The sequence below is a fragment of the Chinchilla lanigera genome, unplaced genomic scaffold (genome assembly GCF_000276665.1).
Source record: "Chinchilla lanigera isolate Chin_1 unplaced genomic scaffold, ChiLan1.0 scaffold00157, whole genome shotgun sequence".
In the NCBI taxonomy this organism is placed as follows: domain Eukaryota; kingdom Metazoa; phylum Chordata; class Mammalia; order Rodentia; family Chinchillidae; genus Chinchilla; species Chinchilla lanigera.
Window position 1 is genome coordinate 1,490,696 of NW_004955558.1, and position 20,073 is coordinate 1,510,768.

At 52.2% G+C, this 20,073-nt stretch overlaps 2 protein-coding genes across 3 annotated transcripts; both read left to right on the top strand.

The window, feature by feature from the left end:
• Window positions 1-188: 188 nt before the first annotated feature.
• On the top strand, window positions 189-4,148 carry Klk7 (kallikrein-related peptidase 7). The gene is made up of 5 exons (XM_005412722.2): window positions 189-455; window positions 766-925; window positions 1,020-1,267; window positions 1,472-1,608; window positions 3,383-4,148. Exons 1-5 carry the CDS (start codon window positions 269-271, stop codon window positions 3,536-3,538), a joined length of 888 nt encoding a protein of 295 aa, XP_005412779.1. The 5' UTR covers window positions 189-268; the 3' UTR covers window positions 3,539-4,148.
• A 6,962-nt stretch (window positions 4,149-11,110) lies between these two features.
• Window positions 11,111-18,766, top strand: Klk6 (kallikrein-related peptidase 6). 2 transcript variants are annotated; one of them, XM_005412725.2, is made up of 6 exons: window positions 11,111-11,263; window positions 12,186-12,233; window positions 12,622-12,778; window positions 15,635-15,879; window positions 17,009-17,145; window positions 18,114-18,766. In XM_005412725.2, exons 2-6 carry the CDS (start codon window positions 12,188-12,190, stop codon window positions 18,264-18,266), a joined length of 738 nt encoding a protein of 245 aa, XP_005412782.1. In that variant the 5' UTR covers window positions 11,111-11,263; window positions 12,186-12,187; the 3' UTR covers window positions 18,267-18,766. The 2 variants fall into 2 exon arrangements, with proteins under 2 accessions (XP_005412782.1, XP_013364374.1); XM_013508920.1 differs by lacking the exon at window positions 11,111-11,263 and adding an exon at window positions 11,741-11,965.
• Window positions 18,767-20,073: the final 1,307 nt, after the last annotated feature.

Genomic DNA, 20,073 nt, shown 5'->3' on the forward strand with positions numbered 1-20,073 from the left:
GAGCTGGGGAAGGGTAGGGGTGCTGCTGGCCTTGCCTCCTGGTTAGAGGGCAGATCACTCCCTTACAGGAGAAGAGAAAGGACCTTACAGACTTACAATTTGAAAGGACAGGAGAGGGGTAGGAGATAGGGGCTGAGGGCCTGCACTTCCGGGTATGAGGGAGGGGAGGTCCAGACTGAAGATTCCATCCTGAGCTTCTCCCCCTCCCTTGCTGCCCATAGAAGTGGCTGGTCCTTGTCTGGCTGCCCCTGAGAGGCTGCTAGGCACCATGGCAGGATCCCGTTTCCTGACCCTGCTGGTTCTCCTGCTGAGCTCAGCCCTGGTAACTGCTCAGTGGGATCGTGTAGACTCTTCTGGGGCCCACACCGAGGGTCACACTCACCAGGGAGACCGTCCGACTCACCAGGGAGACGGTCACACTCACCAGGGAGACCGTCCGACTCACCAGGGAGACAGTGAGTCTGAACCTCCCCTGCTGGAGAGCTTCCATCCGGGAAAGGCTGGGCTGGGCGGCTCTGCTCCTTCTTTCTGCTTGTCTCTGCCTCCTCCTTCTCTGTGCACACCGAGCCCTGCCTCTGCCTCGAGGAGCCTCCATCTGTCCCCACGCCCGGCCCCAAGGGTGCTCCTCAGAGCTTTGCCCCTTGGTCCCTCCCATGCCCAAATGTCATGTTCTCTGCCCTCCTCTGCTTCGTGGTCTCTGCTTGTGTCCCTGTCTCTCTGCCTCCCTGATGCTGGCTACCCACATATCCCTGTGTCCCTGTATAGGTGAGGGTGACAGAAGCGGGGACAGGATCATTGATGGCTACAGGTGTAAATCAGGCTCCCACCCATGGCAGGTGGCCCTGCTGAAAGGCAGCCAGCTGCACTGCGGCGGCGTGCTGGTCGGCAAGCGCTGGGTGCTCACAGCTGCCCACTGCAAGATGGGGTAGGTGTGGCGCAGAGGCCAGCTGGGCGAGGTGGGGAGCCAGTGCCCCCTCCCTCGTCACACTCTCCCTCTGAATGTCACTGCCTTCTTCCAGCCAGTACACTGTGCAGCTGGGTAGTGACAAGCTCGGTGACAGCAGAGCTCAGAAGATTAAGGCCACACAATCATTCCGCCACCCGCGCTACTCCACACAGACCCATGAGAATGATATCATGATGGTGCGGCTCGATAAGCCAGCCAGGATGTCGTCCAGTGTGAAAGCCGCCAGCCTGCCCACCCACTGCGAACCTGCTGGGACCTCATGTTCCGTCTCTGGCTGGGGCACCACAACCAGCCCACAAGGTGACGCTGCTTCAGTGACTCAGGGTCCAGGCCCAGCCTCCTCCCTCAGACCCAGGAGTCCAGGCCTAGCCTCTTCCTCTAGATCCAGGCCCCAGCCCCTGGACCGTCATTCCCCAACGCCCAGGCCCACAGCCCCTTGGTACTTGGGCTACCCTCTGCCAGTCCCAGACATCTGAGTGACAGCCCTCCTTCCCTGTCCCACAGTGACCTTCCCAGCCATGCTCATGTGCACTGATGTGAACCTCATCGCCTCCAACGAGTGCAAAAAGGTATACAAGGAACTGCTGGGGGAATCCATGCTGTGTGCAGGCATCAAGGGCTCCAAGACCAACACCTGCAACGTGAGCTTCTCCTCCCTGCCCCGGCCTGTCTCTGACTGGCAGCCTGGCCTGCTGTCCTCTCAGACTCTGCCTCCTCCGTCTCTCTCGCTCATCCTCTGTGGGTTCAGGTGCAGGAGCGTGTCAGGGGCTGCTGAGGTCTGAGCATGGGCAGAGTTTCCTGTGGCTGAAAAAGGAGGGATGGAGCTAGGTTAGGGGATTGAGGGCCCTGCCTCAGACCCAACCCTTCATGGGACACCAAAATCCCAGTGAATGAAATAAACTACATTCTGGACCCTCTTGGGCCCCCCTGGTCCTGGGGATGGAGCCCAGGGCTTTTGCACTGAGCTATATCCCAGCCCTTTTTTATTTTTTACTTTGAATCAGGGTCGCATTAAGTTGCGAAGTTGCCTAGGCTGGCCTCACACTTGCAATCCCCCTGCCTCAGCCTCTCACAGTGTGCGGATTTCAGGCATTCCCTGCCACATCTGGCTTCTCAGCAATATATTTTAAGAAACTGATGCAAAAAGTCTGCTATGAGCCAAAGATCATAATTTAAGGAGTGGCCCGGTCTTACTGATTCCTCCTCTTTCCTCAGGGCCCGGTGTGGCTCAGCACAGCACAGTACTCGTGCTGTCTTCACTTTACACTTTGTTTGCTACGTCCAGCCTGCTGGGGGTTTTTTCTTTTGTTTTGTGTTTTGGATTGCATTTGATTTTGTTTTATTGTTTTTTTGAGACAGATCTCGCTTTGCAGTTCAGGCTGGTCTTGAACTCACTATGTAGTCCAGGCTGGCCCTGAACTCACAGGGATCCTCCCGCCTCAGCCTCCCAAGTGCTGGGATTACAGATGTGCGGTGCTACATTTGACTTTTAAATCACTGCACTGAAGTATTATTTATGGTGCTTTCTGAGGATTTTCTGACTGATGTGAATGCCTCACTTGTTGTTCTGGTCCTGGCGGTAGGATGGTCTCTTCTGCTCCTCTTTGGGCCTACTTCATCTGAAGTCACACCCTCTACTCCCCCACCCCCCAACCCCCACGTCCCCACCCCATCTCTGTACATTTTGCCACACCTTTCTCTGTAGGCCTGATTTCATTTCATTCTTTCCCTCCTTGTTGTCTCTGTGTGTTGGTGTCTCCCTCTACCCTGTCTCCGCCCTCTGAGGGAGGTGGGGCGGTGTCTACTAGGGATGAAGGCATAGGAGAGAGATGCCTGTCCTGGAGAAACCCAGGGAGGCTGCTTCATGAACTTGGAGCAGTGGCCCAGAATCTGCCACTCAGAAGCTCCAGGGCTCGGTTTAATGCACTCCTGTTACTGTCTCAAAGTCCTTAGTGGTTTGGGGACAAGGAGTTACATATTTTTTGCTAGGAGCTCTGTAAATGATGTCATAGCTTCTACCCTTGGTTTCAAAGATCGCCCTGCCCTTCCCTCTCCTGCGCTAAGGGCGCACACCCACCCCTTAGGGAAGATGCTCTTCCTCCACTGGCTTGGACAAAATCTTTCACCAAAAACTTTATACTGAAAATGACAATGAAGGAATCTCTGGAAGCCCCACCCCTTTCCTGTGATCATTTCCATTGGCCAGGACTCCACCAATGTCTGCACAGAATCTGGTTTGTCCATTCCAAGATAGTACTAATTCATGCTTTCCCATTGGTTCCTAGAGACAATGAGTCTCTTCTTATTGGTCAGGGTGGCCTAGAAGGACAAACACTGAACAGGGGAATGTATAAGACTGAGTTGGGGTAAGGGATTTGCTCTGCAGCCAAAACTGATCTGCTGTGTTCCCTGCAGGGTGACTCAGGGGGACCGTTGATGTGCAAAGGTACCGTGCAAGGTATCGTGTCCTGGGGAACTTTCCCTTGTGGCCAACCCAATGACCCAGGAGTCTACACGCAAGTCTGCAAGTATACCAACTGGGTGAAACAGACCATGAGAAGGCATTCCTAATGCACCACCAGGAGTCAACTCACTGCTCCTGGCAGGAAACTCACAGAAATAAGGGCTTTGGTGACCTCTAAATTCATATTTGACTTCATCTTTCCTTGGAGACATAGTAAAAACCTCAAAAAACACAAGCCAAAATAGCATGGACTTAAAACCAAAACAAGTAAAGAAAAGAGAAACCTCAGGGCTTTGGAAAATGCGATGAGACCGGCATTCTCAAATCCTGGATCTGGGAATTCATTCAGTCTCCATGCGGGTGGTTTGTTATCATGAGCGGGAGGCCATCCTTCACTGCCTTTGATCTAGTCATTCTAATTCTAGGAAGAGAGTGCTAAAAACAAAAAAGGTACCAAATGTGGAGCAAGAGTTGAATTCATTGCATTATTTGTTGTAGCAAAAGAGGGAAGAAATATGGAACCTGTTCTGGAGTAAATAGGTCAATTTGTTTAAGGTCACAAGGAAGCCATTAAGAGTAAGACCTAGGCAGAACTGTGAGTGTTGCATTTGTTCGTGCTATCAGATGTTAAATGGAGCAAAGAAGCTACAAAAGAAAAATGTATGTGATCCTGTGAGTGATACACTTGGAATAAAGTTGGAGAGGATATGTACCGATTGCATGTGGTGTTGGCCTTAGAGGTCTCCTTCTTCACAGTGACATTGCCATAGATGTGCACTTTCATACCTGGGAAAGTAAAGGGGGGAAAGCTCTGGGGAATCTAAGGCTGGAGGGAAGAGACCCTTGAGGGACGGGTGGAGGTCAGAAAGAAACTGCATCTGGTTTTGAACCTAGAGCTGCCTCACTCTTCTATGATGTGCTTCTTTCTGCTCCTGGGTCTCAGTTTTCCTCATCTGTGAAACTGGAAAAAGAAAGAGAAAGAAAGGGTAGGAGAGAGGAAGGGAGGAGAAGATACGCCTTCCTTTTCATAGTGATGTGAGAGTGTTTCTGAGCATCTCACAGCTGACAGACAAGTTCAGAGAGGGGTTGGGGATGGCAGGTAGTCAGGTGTCCCGGCCTGTGGGTACAGTCAAGGAGGACCCTAGAGGGGGAGTGGGGATGGTAAAGGGACAAGAGACATGAAGAATGGAGACAAGACAGGATTCTGATCAAGTCTCATTTATTGGCGGGAAGTACTGTGTATATATAGGGCACGGGGAAATGCAGAAGTTCTTATGGTGGGAGTAACCAAGTAACTGGACAAAGGTGGGAGTAGCTAGGTAACGGTGGGCAGTCCTGACTTAAAGGGAAAGGTGCATCTTCGGGGAAGTAGGCAGGATAACAGAAACTTATCTCAGACAACAGAAACTTAATGCTTAAGACGGCTACTAATATACAATGGAGGTCAGTCACAGGTCTCCCACAGTCAGGGTATTAGAGTCCCACAGGGTCTAAAGAAAGTCAGCAACCAGTGTCCCAGGACCAGAGGAAGACAGTGGCTGGGAAGTAGGGGAATAAGGAAGGGATTTTGGAAGGGAAGAAGGAGGAGTCCGTTGTGACTCAGAGCCTGGCCACAAGCCTCACCATCAGAGATCTCTGGGCGGTTATACCACAGACGTTGTTGACACAGGGATCCACTCCAGTGCAGGACCTGTGCTTCCTACCAGCGATTCCTGCTTCTCTCCAGTTCCTTCCCCGCCATCCTCCAGGTGCTTCCTCTCAGCTAATGTCCCCAAATCTCTCCTGATCCACCCTCCACCCTTAACACCCCATAGTCTGCAGCCGCTGATCCAGGGCACATGGAACACTAAAAGATGGAAGAGCCCAGCCTCCTTGCTCAGACCTGGGGGTCCAGGCCCAGCCTCCTCCCTCGGACTGCCCTCATCTAGACCCAAAGCACTTCCTTTTTCGGATGTTGGTGTCCAGGCTCCAATCCTTGTTTCTGTGGGCCTTTGTGAAATGTAAAGAATGCCGTGGAATCTTGCCTTACTTCCCATGAAGCTCTATCAGCTTCCCTCTCTCCTGCCAGGATCCCAAATCAATACTCAGTTTAACACTGTAAAAAGTAACAAGACAACCTTTATGCTAATCCACTCCGTAAGCTCACTGTCCTCTTCTTTCTTCTTTTTTATACAAGTTCAAGGTGGGTTGGCTTGCAACGACCTGAGATATACTCATACTGAAATTTTTAGCCTTGTTTCTAGATTCAACTCCCAGTTGTAGCGCTTGCTGAGTGCGTGTGTGCGTGAGCAGGCGCATGCGCTGTGGATGGGGAACTTCAAACTCCTCCCACAGTGCTTCCTGCACGCTAAGCATTTCCTGTATCACTGAGCTACACCCCAGCCCCACTGTCTTCTCTTGCTGCATCACTTCCACACCCCTATTTCTTCATCCCGGAAATGGGAGAAAAATCACCTATTTCACAGGCTTATTATGAAGATCAACTAATATGCACAAAATGCTGGAACACTGACACAAAATAAGCCTTCAACAGATACTGGTTCTCATTGTGTGGGACTTCTGGCATTTCTCGTGTGTGTGCTCTCAGGAAATTTCCTTATTAAACAATGTCTGTGCTCAAGCCTTTTGCACAGCAAGTCACTTTGGAAGGAAATGCCTGGCAAGTGAGCATGTGTAGCCTGTGGAGATGGTAAGACCACGAAATCCTCTGTTGGATGTCACGGGGAAATGGGCGGAGTTGGGGGTTTCATCCTCACCCTTAGAAATTCCTCTGCTCCCTCTGGCCTACCACCTTCATCCTTTTCCCACACTGCTCTAGTCAGTTCCTCCTGGGCACATCCACCTCCTATTGTAGTGAGATAGGCCCAGAGGGTCACCATGAAAGGAGCCGTATCCCAGACCATGTTGGAAGCTGAGTTTAATTCAGGGTCTACCACCGGTCCCTGAGAGTGGACCAAGTACTGCAAGCATGTACACAGGCAAGGCTTTATTGGGTGTAGGGGTCTTTAGCTGAGGGGAGTCTGCATTGACGGTGAGAGGGACCAAGCTGCTCTCCAGAGAAGGCGAGAAGCAAGCTTTTACTGATCTCTTGGGATGTATTAAAGCCAAGTCAGTTTCCACTGGCCAGAGGCACAGTTCCAAAAGGTGTTCCTTCTTGTGTAAGATTTGGACCATGGGATGGTCACAGTCAACTTTGGAGCTGGCACCAGCATCCCAGGCAAAGCATCCCAGCCTCTTGCACCTGGGCCCAAGGATAGGGTCAAAGAACTTCAGGTGCTCAGGTTGCTATGGCAGTTGAAGAAGAACCAGGGTCGAGACAGAAAAGAGAAAAAAAAGACAGAAAAACAAAAACACATAACCAGTTCCAGGGGGCAAACACCATGTCTGCACTGCAGCTCTGAGTAGAATCTGAGCCAAAGGTTAGGCAGCAAAGGGGACAGACACAGAATGAAGACAGAGATGCCAGGCCTTCTCCACTTGTTTTAGTCACCTATCCAGCATTTGCAGCCCCTACATGGAGGGACAGGGGTCTCAGCCAAAGCAACCCCACAGTAACCCAGGTATTGTAGTCAGGGTTTACAAGGGAAAAGATTTAATACAGGGCACATAATTTGGAGGTTTATTTTATAATATTCACCCAAACAGTCAAATATGGAAGAGTCTGTGCACACATCAGAGACCCAAAGAATCCAGCTCAGGGCCTGGATGCCACAGCAATGTTTCTCACGAGTACAGCTGAGCACCTAGAGCCCACGGCAATGCCTCCCATGAGTCCAGCTGGAGGCCTAGAGCCCACAACAATGTCTCACGCAAGTCTGTATGAAGGACCTGCGCTGGGAAGGTGCAAAGGTCAATGGTGGGAGCCAGAGAGTCTGCACCAGCAGGTTGAAGGATCTGTGCCAGCAGGCTGAGGGATCTGCACTGGAGCCAGGAAGCAACGCTCAAGGTAAGAACCAGAGCTTCCCTGAAGAGAACCACAGCCATTGTCAGTGACAGTGAGGACCTGAGCTCCTCTGACAGTGAGAATAGCTGAGTTCATATCAGGAAAGCCAGTGTGACGAGCTTCTCCAAGAAAATCAACAGCACACCGTCTTCCTTCCCCTCCAGTTCTATTTTTACGCTGTTGGCAATAATCCTCAGGCGGGCCTTCCACACCCAGCACCACACGGAGTCAGTTCGGTTCGATGTTACATGTTGACCATTAGTTAATCCACTACACCAGGAGAGCATTACCATGGCCTGCATATCACAGATGTCACGACAGCAGTCTAGTGGGGAACTAAGATTGCCTCACCCAACTGCGCAGCCTCCAACCTGTGAATTGACTAAAAGCAAGTGAGGCTAGAGGGTGTAGCCAGGCCTTTCTTGGTAACTATTTTATGCAGTATTTTGCCTCCGTGTTTTCACCAGGGTATTTGATAAGTCTGTTGAAAGAATCCAAGGACGGAGAAGCAACATACCATGCTACAAAGGGTGACAATTTATTGTGCCCAGGGGCTTATTTTATTGTCCCTGACATTTCTTCCACCATGGTGGTCCCTGACCCTCTCACCGCTTGCTGGCTGTTTGATGTTGAGCAATGAACCTCCTTCCTCTAAACCTCAGTTGTCTTATCTGCAAAACAGGAGTGGGTGTAATGAAGTCATTTAGTCATTGGGTCAACATTTCCTGATGTTCTTCTGGGCCGGGTCCTCCAGAGGTCCTCAGAAGACAGCTGAGTCAGCCCCAGCGCCTGCGCTCAAGAAGCTCCAGGTGCAACGAGGGAGGTTGCATCCGGATGTCAATTCAGATGGCCCTGGTCCAGGGTGACTGCAAGGAGGCATCTGCCCGTGAGCCCGTATGACAGTGACTAACCCAACCGCAGCAGGTGGAGGCTGACAGTGTTCCGGGAAGGCTTCCTGTAGGAGGCCACGTCCAGGGAAAGACTGGAAAGACCAGGGGTTACTGTCAGGAAAAGGTAGGAAGAGCATTCCACCCGGAAGAAATATCGTGCATGAAGGACCCAAGGTCAGAAGTACAGCATTGCCTGGCACTGCTCAGGGACACTTACTGTGGGCTGGAGGCTGGAGGTGGATGACTAGGTGATACGGCAGCCACTTATCATCCACGGCCTGTGATGGCCGCAAATGTGTTCCTGCTGAGAAATGTGTGAGTGGAAAAGACACAACAGATCCCAAGCACTTAGGATGGCAGAAAATAAGGCAGATGATCCCTGTGCTATTTTTCTTACTATAATTTCATGTTGAACTCATAATAATTTGAATAGCTTAAGTTATATGAAATATTAAAATGAATTCTTCTTTTGTGTGTGTGTGGTACTAGAGATTGAGCCCAGGTCCTTTGCACTGAGCTACATTCCCAGCATTTATTTATTTATTTATTTATTCACTCATACGCAGGGTCTCACTGAGTTACTAAGTTGCCCAGGCTGGGCTCAGGCTTGCAAACTTGCAATCCTCCTACCTCATTCTCCCAGAGAGAAGGGATTATTACAGACCTGGGCCACCACGTTCAGCTTCTGCCCATTTCTTTGTACCTTTTCTCTTTCTTTCTCTGACATACATCTTTAAATATTTAAATATATCTACAAGGTGCGTACAGTTACGGTACACAGCGTGATGTTTGGCTAAAGGTATCTATACACTGGGGCACAACTAAGTCAAGCTAGCTAACATATGCATTGTCCCCACATACTTCTTTTCTCTGATAAGAACACTCAATGCCTTTTTGTAATTTTTTCTTCCTTTCTGTTGCTGGGGATAGGACCGAAGGCCTTGTGGAAACCAGGTGAGAGTTCTGCCCCTGAGCCACATGCCCAGCCCCTTAAAAACAGAAAAGAAAAGAAAAGAAAAATACCCTTGGGACTGCTAGGAACTGCAGGTGCGCAAGGGCCCTGGTCTCGAGTTGCTCTTGGATGGCGCTTCTCTGGGTGCTGAGGGTGCTCCAATACCTGGTTGAAGGCTAGGACTGTCTCTCCCTGTCCCTAGGGCTGGGAGAAGCAGGGGGCAGGTCAGGGGCAGGCTGGGGCAGGACAGCCCTTGGGTCCACTCAGGCATACAGAGAGTGAGGGGTGCCCAGGGGATGGCCTGATGGGAGAAGAGCAGGTCTGAACTAGGTCCAGGAACACGGGGACAGAGAAGAGGGGGCCCCACAGAGAAAAGAGGCAGTGAGACAGGTTTGGGGACCAAGTGGGCCTACGGCCTCCAGCTCCGTGTCCGGGGGGAAGGTGGGTTACAAAGAAGACACGTGTGCAGTGGGGACCAATCAGGAAGGGCCCATCCTGAGGCTCATGGGGCTGAGCAACCTAAGGTGACAATTAGACTTGATGCAAGGACAAAAAAGGTTACCTGAGGTACCAAACCCACGCAGGGGCTGATGCAGACATTATTCATCTCCATTGTCCTCGTTACCCAACCATTGCCCCACAAGCCCCTGTCTCGCTTCTCCTCCACTCTGACGTCAAGACATCCCCCCTCCACCCGGCCACACCTTCACCCCGCATTCCACACTGACCACTGCCCCCTTCCCCCAGCCCCGCCTGCCGGGTGTTCTCACACCTTCTCCTCTTGACCAACACCTGTCTCTGCTCTCCGGGCCCAAGTTCAAAGGCATCTCTGCAGATCCTGCAGCCCTGATTCTCATCCCACTCCGTGGCACTCCCCAGCCCGCCCCCCTCTCCTGTGTCCCTGCTGCTGTCCGTACATCTCTCCCTGTGTGCATGGACCTCCGAGGTGGGTCCTCAGATTCTCCGGCACCCCACTAGCTTCCCCTTGGCTTCTGCACCATCCTTTCCAACGCCAGGAGCCCAGCTGCAGTCTGCAAACGCATCATGCAGTGAATGTTTAAGTTAAATAAAATTTATGGCAGTAAAAGACACATTACCACGAACCGCCCCCCTCAAAACACTCATCTCCTTGCTTCCCACACACTTATCCCATCGTTCCTGCCACATTCTGAAGAAGTTCCGGAAGTCCTCCTTCCTGAGTATTTTTACTAGGTGTGATCAAAAATACAGTGAATGCTGCTGCCTAGTGCCATTGAGCAGAAATGCAGGCTGGTAAAAATATTACAGTGCGTCTTTGTCTACTTTCTTCGCTCATGGAAAAGGACTTCCAGAACTGTCCCAGAAAGTGACCAGGGTGGGATGATTGTGCTTGAAACAAGGGGGAGATTGTTTGGATACATGGCGATGCATCTTTCATGGTAATAAATTTTAAAAATTTAAACATTTATCTTATATTATCATCATTCCTGTTTCCCCAGGAAGTTATAGGCAACTCAGGGAAACATCATTACAGAGAACCAGAGAATCATGGGGAAAGAGGGAGTGTGATAGAGACAGAGAGAGAGGAAAAGCTGGAGAAAGAGGAAAGGGTAAAAAGAGAAAAACAAGAGCTTGAGATGAACAGATAGAGCGTGTAACATGCAGACACCGTCACTGCGGCCAGGAAGACGGATCCAGAGACCCGGAGGTCTTGGAGGCAGACTTGGAGGCCAGGGACCAGGAGAGTCGAGAGTTCCAGAGGACAGGGCTGGGCCAGGTGGGTAATCCAGAGACCACAGCAGGAAGCCAGGAACAAAGGGAAACCATTGACACAGCCTCCTGCCCGGCCTGAAAAAGAGGCTAGAAGTGGGACTGCCGGGAGCCTGGCACTGCGGTGGCAGCTGACAAAGCCCGATTGTCCGAGGGCCCTTTCCCCACAGCTCTGGGCCCCTCCCCAGCCTGGTGCAGAGGCGGGGGCCAGCTTGGTGCCACACCCTTTCTCGTTGGCTGTTCGCACTTTCCCGGGGACACGAAGGTCAGAGGCACCCACAGAGGGACTTACAGACAGGTGAGTCACCCAACCCTACTGAACCAAGGTGGCAGGTTCCGGTCCTGAGTGCCGCAGACCCAGGAATGTGCGCTCACAAATCCCAGCGCAGTCACAAGCAGGAGGGCGACCCTGAGAGATGGGCAAAAGTCAGCTCCTTTCCAAAAAACCTAAAATTCTACAACTAAGGAGAAGGAGCTCCTATCTTCTCTCAGACCCAGGAGTCCAGGCCCTGCCTCCTCCCTCAGACCCCAGGGTCCAGGCCCGGCCTCCTCCCTCAGACCTGGGGGTCTAAGCCCAGCCTCCTCCCTCAGATCCGGGAGTCCAGGTCCGGGCTTTTCCCTCAGACTTGGGGGTCCAGGCCCAGAAAGCAGGAATCTGCTCCTTTGCCTGCAGCATGGTCAGGGGTCACTGGGGCAGAAGGAATGTGAGTGGGTGGCCTGGGTTAGGAAAAGGGAGGGACCTGGGGAGACAGGGGTTAAAAGGAAGTGCAAGGAGCGTCCAGACACAGAACCAGCCTCTCCTGGGAGGCCGCAAACAAGCAAGCGCAAGCATCCCTGTAGCCTGTCCCAGACAGGCTTTCTGCTCGGCTGTCCCTTCTCCCTCTGCTCTCCCTGCGGCTGCCTGCACTGCTCACTCTCGGCTCCCCACCTGCCTGCAATCAGGGGCTCTCCCTTGCCCCATCCAGGAACTCTGTGACCAGCAGGCAGCGGGCGCCAGCAGGTAAGAGTACAGGAGCGCAGACCACAGGCATGGACAGGGTGCCGGGTGTGCACCAAGCCCAGGTGCAGAGCAAGAGTCTCCTAGGCAGCAAGAGGCCAGGGCCGGAGGCCAAGCTCCAGAGAGCAGAGCTGGTGGGAAGAAGGAGAGGATGAGGAGGGTTGGGGGGTGGTGTCTGGGAAGGCAGAGACACTGACTGCTGGGGCCTCTGGCTTCCCTGCAGGAATGGCCTTGAAGACGCTGACAGTGGTGCTGGTTCTCCTGGCTGGAGGTGGGAAGAAAGGAATTTCGGTGGTGGTGAGGGGGGTTGGCTGCCTGGGGAGTGGGGGCTGCTGGCTGGGGAAGAACATGGGATGGGGTGGGATGTGAGGCTGGCTTTGACATGAGGAAGTCGGGTATTTGCTCAAGGATGGAGGAAGACGGGAACAGGATGGGGAACTGGGCTTGGAGATCAGAGCTTAGGCTTGAAGGGTGGGATTGGAGACGGGAGGAGGAGGAAGCAGGCTGAGGCTGAGGATGAGGATGAAGATGAGCACGAGGACAAGTAGGCACAGAGCTGCATCTGCGGTGGGCGGGGACGGAGCCAGGCTGGGTCGGGCTCCCCTCAGTGGACCTGCCTGGTGTCTCTGTTTCCTCTCTGACTCAGACTCTCCTTACAGCCCTTGCAGAGGAGCAGGAGAAACTGGTGCACGGCGGACCCTGCGATAGGCACTCTCATCCCTACCAAGCTGCCCTCTACAGCTCGGACCACTTGCTCTGCGGCGGGGTCCTCATTCACCCAGAGTGGGTGCTCACGGCTGCCCACTGCAAAAAAGAGTGAGTGTCTACGCCTCGGGCAAGGGCAGATGCAATGAGACCCCACAGCACCCTGTAGGCTTCAGGCAGGAGGTGGACACAGCAGGGACACCGACATTCTCCGGTGCTCACATCCCTCCTGTAAAATACATAGTATTTGCATATAGCCTGCATCCACCCTTCCAGATATTTTAAATCATCTCTAGACTACTTAGAATACCTGAGACAATACAAATGCTATGCAAATGGTGACTGTGGGAAACGGTAAGAAGAAAATCTATACACAGCACAGAAGCAGTATTTTCCCAATATTTCCCACCCACAGTCCATTGTTTCCCTGGATGCTAAACCCCCAGATAGAGACCTGGCTGTGCCACTTAAGTCAGTGGAGAGGAAATAACGCAGAGCAAGCAGAACCTTGGTTTTCAGGAACTTGCCTTCCAGTGAGGAAATGGGATCGTCCTGCAGGCATGATAGGGTTAGGCTGTAGCTGGGAATCCACAAGACCTGGAGTCCAGCTCTGAGAGCACTTTGCCTGTCGCATGGAAGGAGAAGGGGCAAGAGGCAAAGGAGGGAGATCCGTGTCAAGGCTGTGCAGTAATCCAGAGGCCAAAGATGTCGACTTGGGCCATGGAGGTGGCAGTGGACTTGGGAGTTGCTTGGAGACGGAGCCAGCGGGATGTGGCAGTGAGGGACAGGAGGGGAGGAGGGACAGCAGCGGACCTCCAGGTGTCTGTGCCGCACGCCGGGGTGTTCTGTCACATCTGTCTGAGTCAGGGACAGGAGAAGAGAAGCAGGCTGGGTGTGCAGAGGGGAACAGGAGACATTTTGCTACAGCCAAGGGGAGCTTCAAGTCCCCAGGAAACATCCAAGCATGGGCACCAGGGAGGCTGTTGGCACTTGGGGAGCCCTCAGAGCTGCAGGTCGAATTAAGGCACCATCAACAAACAGGTCTTACTGAAAGCCACGGGACTGGGTGAGATCATCCAAAAAGCAGGTGCAGACAGAGGAGCACAGAGGACCAGGACTCACGCCTAATAGTCTGCAGATGACCACAGTTCCACGGGCCAGGTGCTAAGTTAAGCAGTCTAGGTTCCTCTCTTGGAATCCCCACAGTGAGTGACTCTTGCTGCCCCTCTGCAGAGGAGGAAACGGAGGCTCAGAGAAGTAGCCAGTGACAACTCTAGTATTTAGAAACTACTCTTCTCCGTGGGGATGGGCCTTGTCATGTAAAGTCTTGGACTCAGACCCATAAGCAGTGTCCCTAACACTTTGGGGCCTCAAAGTGGGGACTTACAGACAAGAGAGTCACCCAACCCCACTGAACCGAGGGGGCAGGTTCCAGTCCCGAGTGCAGCAGACCCAGGGATGTGCACTCACAAGGAAGGTGTGATTGCCTGGAGCAACCACAAGCAGGAGGGTCACCCTGAGAGGTGGGCAAAAGTCAGGTCTTTTCTCAAAAGCCTAAAACTCTACAACTAAGGAGAAGGATCTCTTATTTTCTCTCAGACCCAGGGGTCCAGGCCTGGGTCCCACTCCTACCATACTATTCCTTCAGTGGGTACTCAGGGCCTGGGAGCCCCACCAAGTGCCAGATTGGAGCAGGTGGTGGTGCCTCCACTGGGGATGACAGAGACGCACACCCTGCCCTCAGTCAGACCCAGGCAGAAAGATGAAGCAAGGTAGCTCTTTAAGGAGCAGATCTTCAAAATCTCATGTAGTTACAATTTACTTTCAAGTCCAAAAAAAGGTAAATAAAACAGGGGACTTCTGATGAAGGAAGTCAGGAGAGATTTCCCAAAGAGATGAGAAATGGAAGAGTCACCAAGTGAAGAAGCGGGCAGGGTGTTCACAGCAGGGGGACACAACAAAGCCCACACTGAAAGGTTTTCAGCCCTCTAAGAGAAGAGAGTGACCAGTTCCCTGGTGGGACAGGTCCAAATCACACAGGGGCACCAAAGCCAGGCTTCTGAGCAAGGGAGAAATGCTTTGATTTGTTTCAGAAACATTTATGAAACACCCACCAGATGCTGGTTCTGCCAGAGGGGATTCTGTATCTGGGAAAAAACAGAAAATCCCCCATCTTGACCTCCTAACATCATAGCCATCATCCACATGTAGTAACTAAATTAAAACGAAGGAAGTGGAATGAAAAGAGAAGCCCACCTGTGGCTGGCGGTCACCAAGCTGGGCGGTGCAGCTAGGGAACCTGCTGTCATGGTGGGAAGTTTCATTGGGCAGTAATGCTCTGGGAGGAGGAGACACCAGAAAGTAGGTGAATATTTGGCAATAAATATATAGCAGGGCCAATGGTGATAACATACTCTGGTAGAAAAGAAAGCAGGGCAGGAGCAGGAATTGCCTATCGGTGTGGGCATTTGCATTTTAGTTGGACACCCAGGGCAGGCCTTGCTGATGAGGTGACACCTGAAGGAGGTGAGGGTTGCATGGTGCAGAGGCAGATGCCTGAGGAGCAGTCGCTGGTGAGGGAAGAGCAGTGCAAAGGCCCTGCGGTGGGAAGACCACTGTTGTGTTCAAGGAAAGGCAGGAACACCAGTGTGGCTGAAGTGAAGAAGAGGGGCAGCAGGAGAAGGTGACACTTAAGAGGTGGTAGGGACAGGTGTAAGACCTTGTGTGCCATGGTGGGAACTTCTGCTTTTCCCTGTGTGATATAGGGCTAGGAATCAAATGGGTTTCCAGACAGGATGTGGGATGTGAATTAAGACAGTCAAGAATAGCGCCAAGGTTGTCCTGGAAGGATGCCATTCCATCAAGCCTAAGTGGAGAAGGACTGATGAGTCATGACTCCTCAGCCTCCTCTGAAGTCTCAGCTATAGCCCAGGGCTCCAGGTGAAACCCAGCCCATCTCCCTCCCAGGAAGCTTCACATCTACCTGGGGAAGCACAGCCTTCGGAACTCATTGAATACAGAGAAGATTTCTGTGGTCAAGACTGTGGTCCACCCTGGCTTCAATCCTGCCACCCATGACCAGGACATCATGTTGTTGCGTCTGTCAGAGCCTGCCAAGCTCTCTGACCTAATCCAGCCTCTTGCCCTGCAGAAGGACTGCCGGGCCAGATCGACCAGCTGCCACATCCTGGGCTGGGGCAAGACGGAAGAAGGTCAGTAAGGGGAGGTGGATGGGGCGGGCTCGCCATGATGAGGGGCGGAGCAAGGGGTGAAGAGTCAAAGAGGAAGGCCGGACAGCAGGGAATGTGCGTAGGAAGCTGGGTGAGTGGTGAAGACCAGTGCGACTGTGTACCAATGTGGAGAGTCAAGGAGAGAGGGCGGAAATTTAGGAGCTGGGCCTCTGAGTAAAGAGCCAATGGCCAATAGATGGGCCATTCAGGGAAGGGCCAATGAAGCGGGAAGATCGGTCGAGGTACACTAGTCAGGAAGGTCTGGATGAGTGAGAAAGATCATGGAGAGGAAGCAATGGAGGAAGAGTGCCCAGATAAGCAGGGAACCAAGTGAAGGATGTGAATCAGGAGTTAATGGACTGGAGAGAGTTAGTAGGAAAGAATCACAATTGGGAAAGAATCACTAGTTGAGACTCTACAGAAAGGACTTGAGTCACTACAGAAAGGACTTAACAGACCAAACAGATCAGAAGAAGCCACTGAAGGTGGGCCTGGGAGAGAAGGGCCAGTACAAAAGAAAGACCCCTGGTGAAGAGCCAATAGGAAACGAGAGCCACTGGAGGAGGTGGAATCAGTTAAGAAAGGACCAATGAGGGAAGTGCACCATTAACTGAAGGACCAATAGGAAGAGAAAGCCAATGGAGAAGAGCAGGGCTGGTTAAGAAAAGGCCAACTGTGAGGCGGTAACTGATCAGAATGAACCAATGGGCGAGGACTCAGTGAAGGATAAATTAACGGCCAAGAGGGGTAAGTAGTGGGAAAAGGTCCTGTAGGTCAACCAGAAGGATTGAAGAAGATGGGGACTATGCATAAGAGACAAGCAGAGGCAGAACCTAAGAGAAAGGGAAAACCACTCGGAAATAATTGGTGGAGAAGTGATGACCAATGAGGAGGTCAGGCCAATAGGAAGTAAGAATGCTGGGAAAGGGACTGGTGAGGAGGCAGTGGCACTGGGAATGGGTTCTAAGCACAGGAGGGAAACAGGAAGAAAGAAAGGACCAGTGGAAAGTAGGGACTCGGAGTAGGCAGGACCAGTGGGGCTGGCGGGCAGCCCAGGTGCTGTGGGAAGGGTGGGACACGGTGTGAGCCTGGCCCATCTCTCTCCTGGCAGGTGTTTTCCCTGACACCATCCAGTGTGCCTACGTCCAGTTAGTGTCGCGGGAGGTGTGCGAGCATGCCTACCCTGGCCAGATCACCAGGAACATGGTGTGTGCCGGAGACCAGAAAGAAGGGAAGGATGCCTGCCAGGTGAGGCCGCCCGGACACCAAAACAGAGACCAGGAGAGAGACTCCGGCCCCAACACAGAGACACGGGCAGAGGACACACAGAGATAAAAAGATAGAAAACAGAAAGTACAGAGACACCAAGAGCCAGAGGTGAAAGGGAACTGTTTGTCTCCTGAGCCCCAATGCCAGCCCTGTTTAAAGTGGCTGCATCCTGGAGGAGGGGCCCCCACTGGAGAGAGGGGGTGCCACCCCCACTCCTACATGCCTCCAGTGTGAGTCCCCTTCACTGTTCTCCATCCGGTCTCTCCTCTTTATGCCAAAATGACCAAAGCACTGAAAGTCATGCACCCAAAGGAACAGGAGGGACACCAAGAAAGCGATACACAGCAATTGGCAAGCAGAGCAAAGGCGGGCAAAGAAAGGCCGTCCACAGGATGCCTGGTGGAGGCTTTGTGCTCATCTCCCCCAGATCTCTGTGCTTCCCTCCTCTTGCCCCGTGTCTTGTGTATTTTTGTTATGTGTGTGTGTGTGTGTGTGTGTGTGTGTGTGTGTGTTGTTCTCAGGAGTGAACCCAGGAGCCTGGCACTGAGTTACATCCCCAGCCCTTTTTATTTTTTCAAGGCAGGATCTTCCTAAGTTGCCCACATGGGCTCTGAACTTGTGATCCTCCTGCTTTAGCCTCCCAGAATCTAGCATTGCAGGCCTGTGACACCCTGCCTGGATGTCGTTATTTTATGCCTCTTCCCCATTGCTCTCTCCCCTCTGCACCCCACCGCCCCTCTCCATCTCCTTTCTTTCTCTCCGTGTTTTCTTTCTGTCCGGACCTTTCTGGATGTTGGTGTTCCTGCCTGTTTCTCTGCACCTTTGCATCTCTTCGTGTACATGTTTGTCTACCTCTCTCTCCTCCGTCTCTGAATTTCTCCACCCCTCCTCTCTTCATGGCTCTGTCTCTGGGTTTCTGCAGCTGACTTTCTCTCTCTTTCCCACAGGGTGACTCAGGGGGCCCACTGGTATGCGGAGGCCTCCTCCGGGGCCTGGTGTCATGGGGTAATGTCCCCTGTGGATCCAAGGAGAAGCCAGGAGTCTACACTGATGTCTGCAGATATGTCAGCTGGATCCAAAGAATCATTCGAGGCGACTGACCCTGACATGCACATCCAACTCTTGCTCTGTGACCCCGCTGGCTGGCTCCAGAATCTCTGTCCCTAGACCTCACCTTCCTGCCCCACCTGCCTGATCCAGCCCCCGATGCTTCATGAAGGGAGTGACACGAGAAAGAGCACCCATTCTCCCTGGTTGTCCCCCAGCCCCACCCTCAGTTCCCCGGGAGAGGGGATAGGCAGAACATGGGTTGCTGCCCGAACTCCAAGGATACAAGGAGAGCCCTCTTCCTGCCTGTCATGCCACAGGGCTGTTTCCTTCCCAGAGATGCAATTCCAGCTCTGCTACTTGCTGTCTGTATCCCCGTGGGAAATGTCTCACACACAGTGTGAGTTTCCTCATGTGTAAGGTTAAGACAATGCTAATACATTCCTCTCCAGAGCCTGGCTGTTGGGAGGATGAAAAGCTTCAAGCACAGGAAATGCACAGAACGGCGCCTGGCCCCACCACACACCCAATAAAAGGTGGATTTTATCACGATGATGCTTTTAGCTTTTATTTCACTTGGGCCTCTTGGAAGCACAGATGCTTCTCAGTTTGCTTTTCTGAGGAAAGTGGATTCCCACTCCCTCTGGGGAAGCCCGTGCACTCATCCGCCCTGTGCTAGGGCTCAAGGTGACTCTCTTGAGGTCACTGTGGAGCAGCAAGGGGTTGGGAGTCACTGTGTGCAGGGAGAGAGGGAAGGGAGATGAGGTGCAGAAGGGCAGCAGGGGGCCAGACTCCAGCGGGCCTCAGGCACTAGCCTGAGAGACTAGAGTTTCTCCCAAGGGTCACAGGGAGTCAGGGGAAGGCTATAAGCCAAGCAAGCAGGATGGACCAGATGGGTGAGGCTGTCGCTGGGAACCAGCGAAGGTTTGGCGTGATGGTGCAGGGCGAAGAGATGGAGGCTGAGGCCGGCTGGTAACAGGATGGCTGAAGAAGGGAGGAGGCTATGAGTTCACCACACGGAGAAGACCAAAGCACCGTCACTGTCAGGCAACAGCAGAGAGAAGAGCCTAGATTGTGAGGGCTCCCGCAGCCACCCTGGACTGTGAAGGCTGGAAATGTGGATCAGTAGAGGATGATGGCATTGAGGGCCTGAGGACTCTCAGAAAATAAGAAAAGAAAAGAAAAAGAAAGAAAAGAAAAGAAAAGAAAAGAAAAGAAAAGAAAAGAAAAGAAGAGAAAAGAGAAGAGAAGAGAAAAGAAAAGAAAAGAAAAAAAAAGAGAGAAGAAAAGAAAAAAGAGGGGCTGGGGATTTAGCTCAGCGGCACAGCGCCTCCCTGGCAAGCGCAAGGTCGTGAGTTCCATTCCCGGTACAGGAAAAAAAAAAAAAAAAGAAAAGGACAAGGCCTGACCTATTGGAAAGAATTTAGATCTTTGTCTTAAGAATTAAAGAGATGTGGGATTTCATCACAGGGCCAAGGCGGGTGGAAGGGGTTGGCTCTTGTGGATGGACAGACAGAGGGAGTCACGGATATGGCCCTGGCTGCCTTGCCCAACCCTCTCAAGCAGTTATGAATGGGAATGAGGCTGTGAACATCCCGGGGTCTTCAAAGTCACCTCCAATTAAACGAGTGGGAATTGTCTTCCTTCATGGAGAATACAGATGGTGACATATCCAGAACCATAGTAACACTCATAACAATTTAAAAACACTTATTAGCACCTGCCAGGCACTATCATAAGAATTTTTACATACAGTAAGTCATTTGATCTTCATTAGCATGTCTTTCAGTGTTGTTCCCATTTTATAGGTAGGGAAACTGAATCATAGAGAGCCCATGGTATAGCCGAAGTTCTACCTGA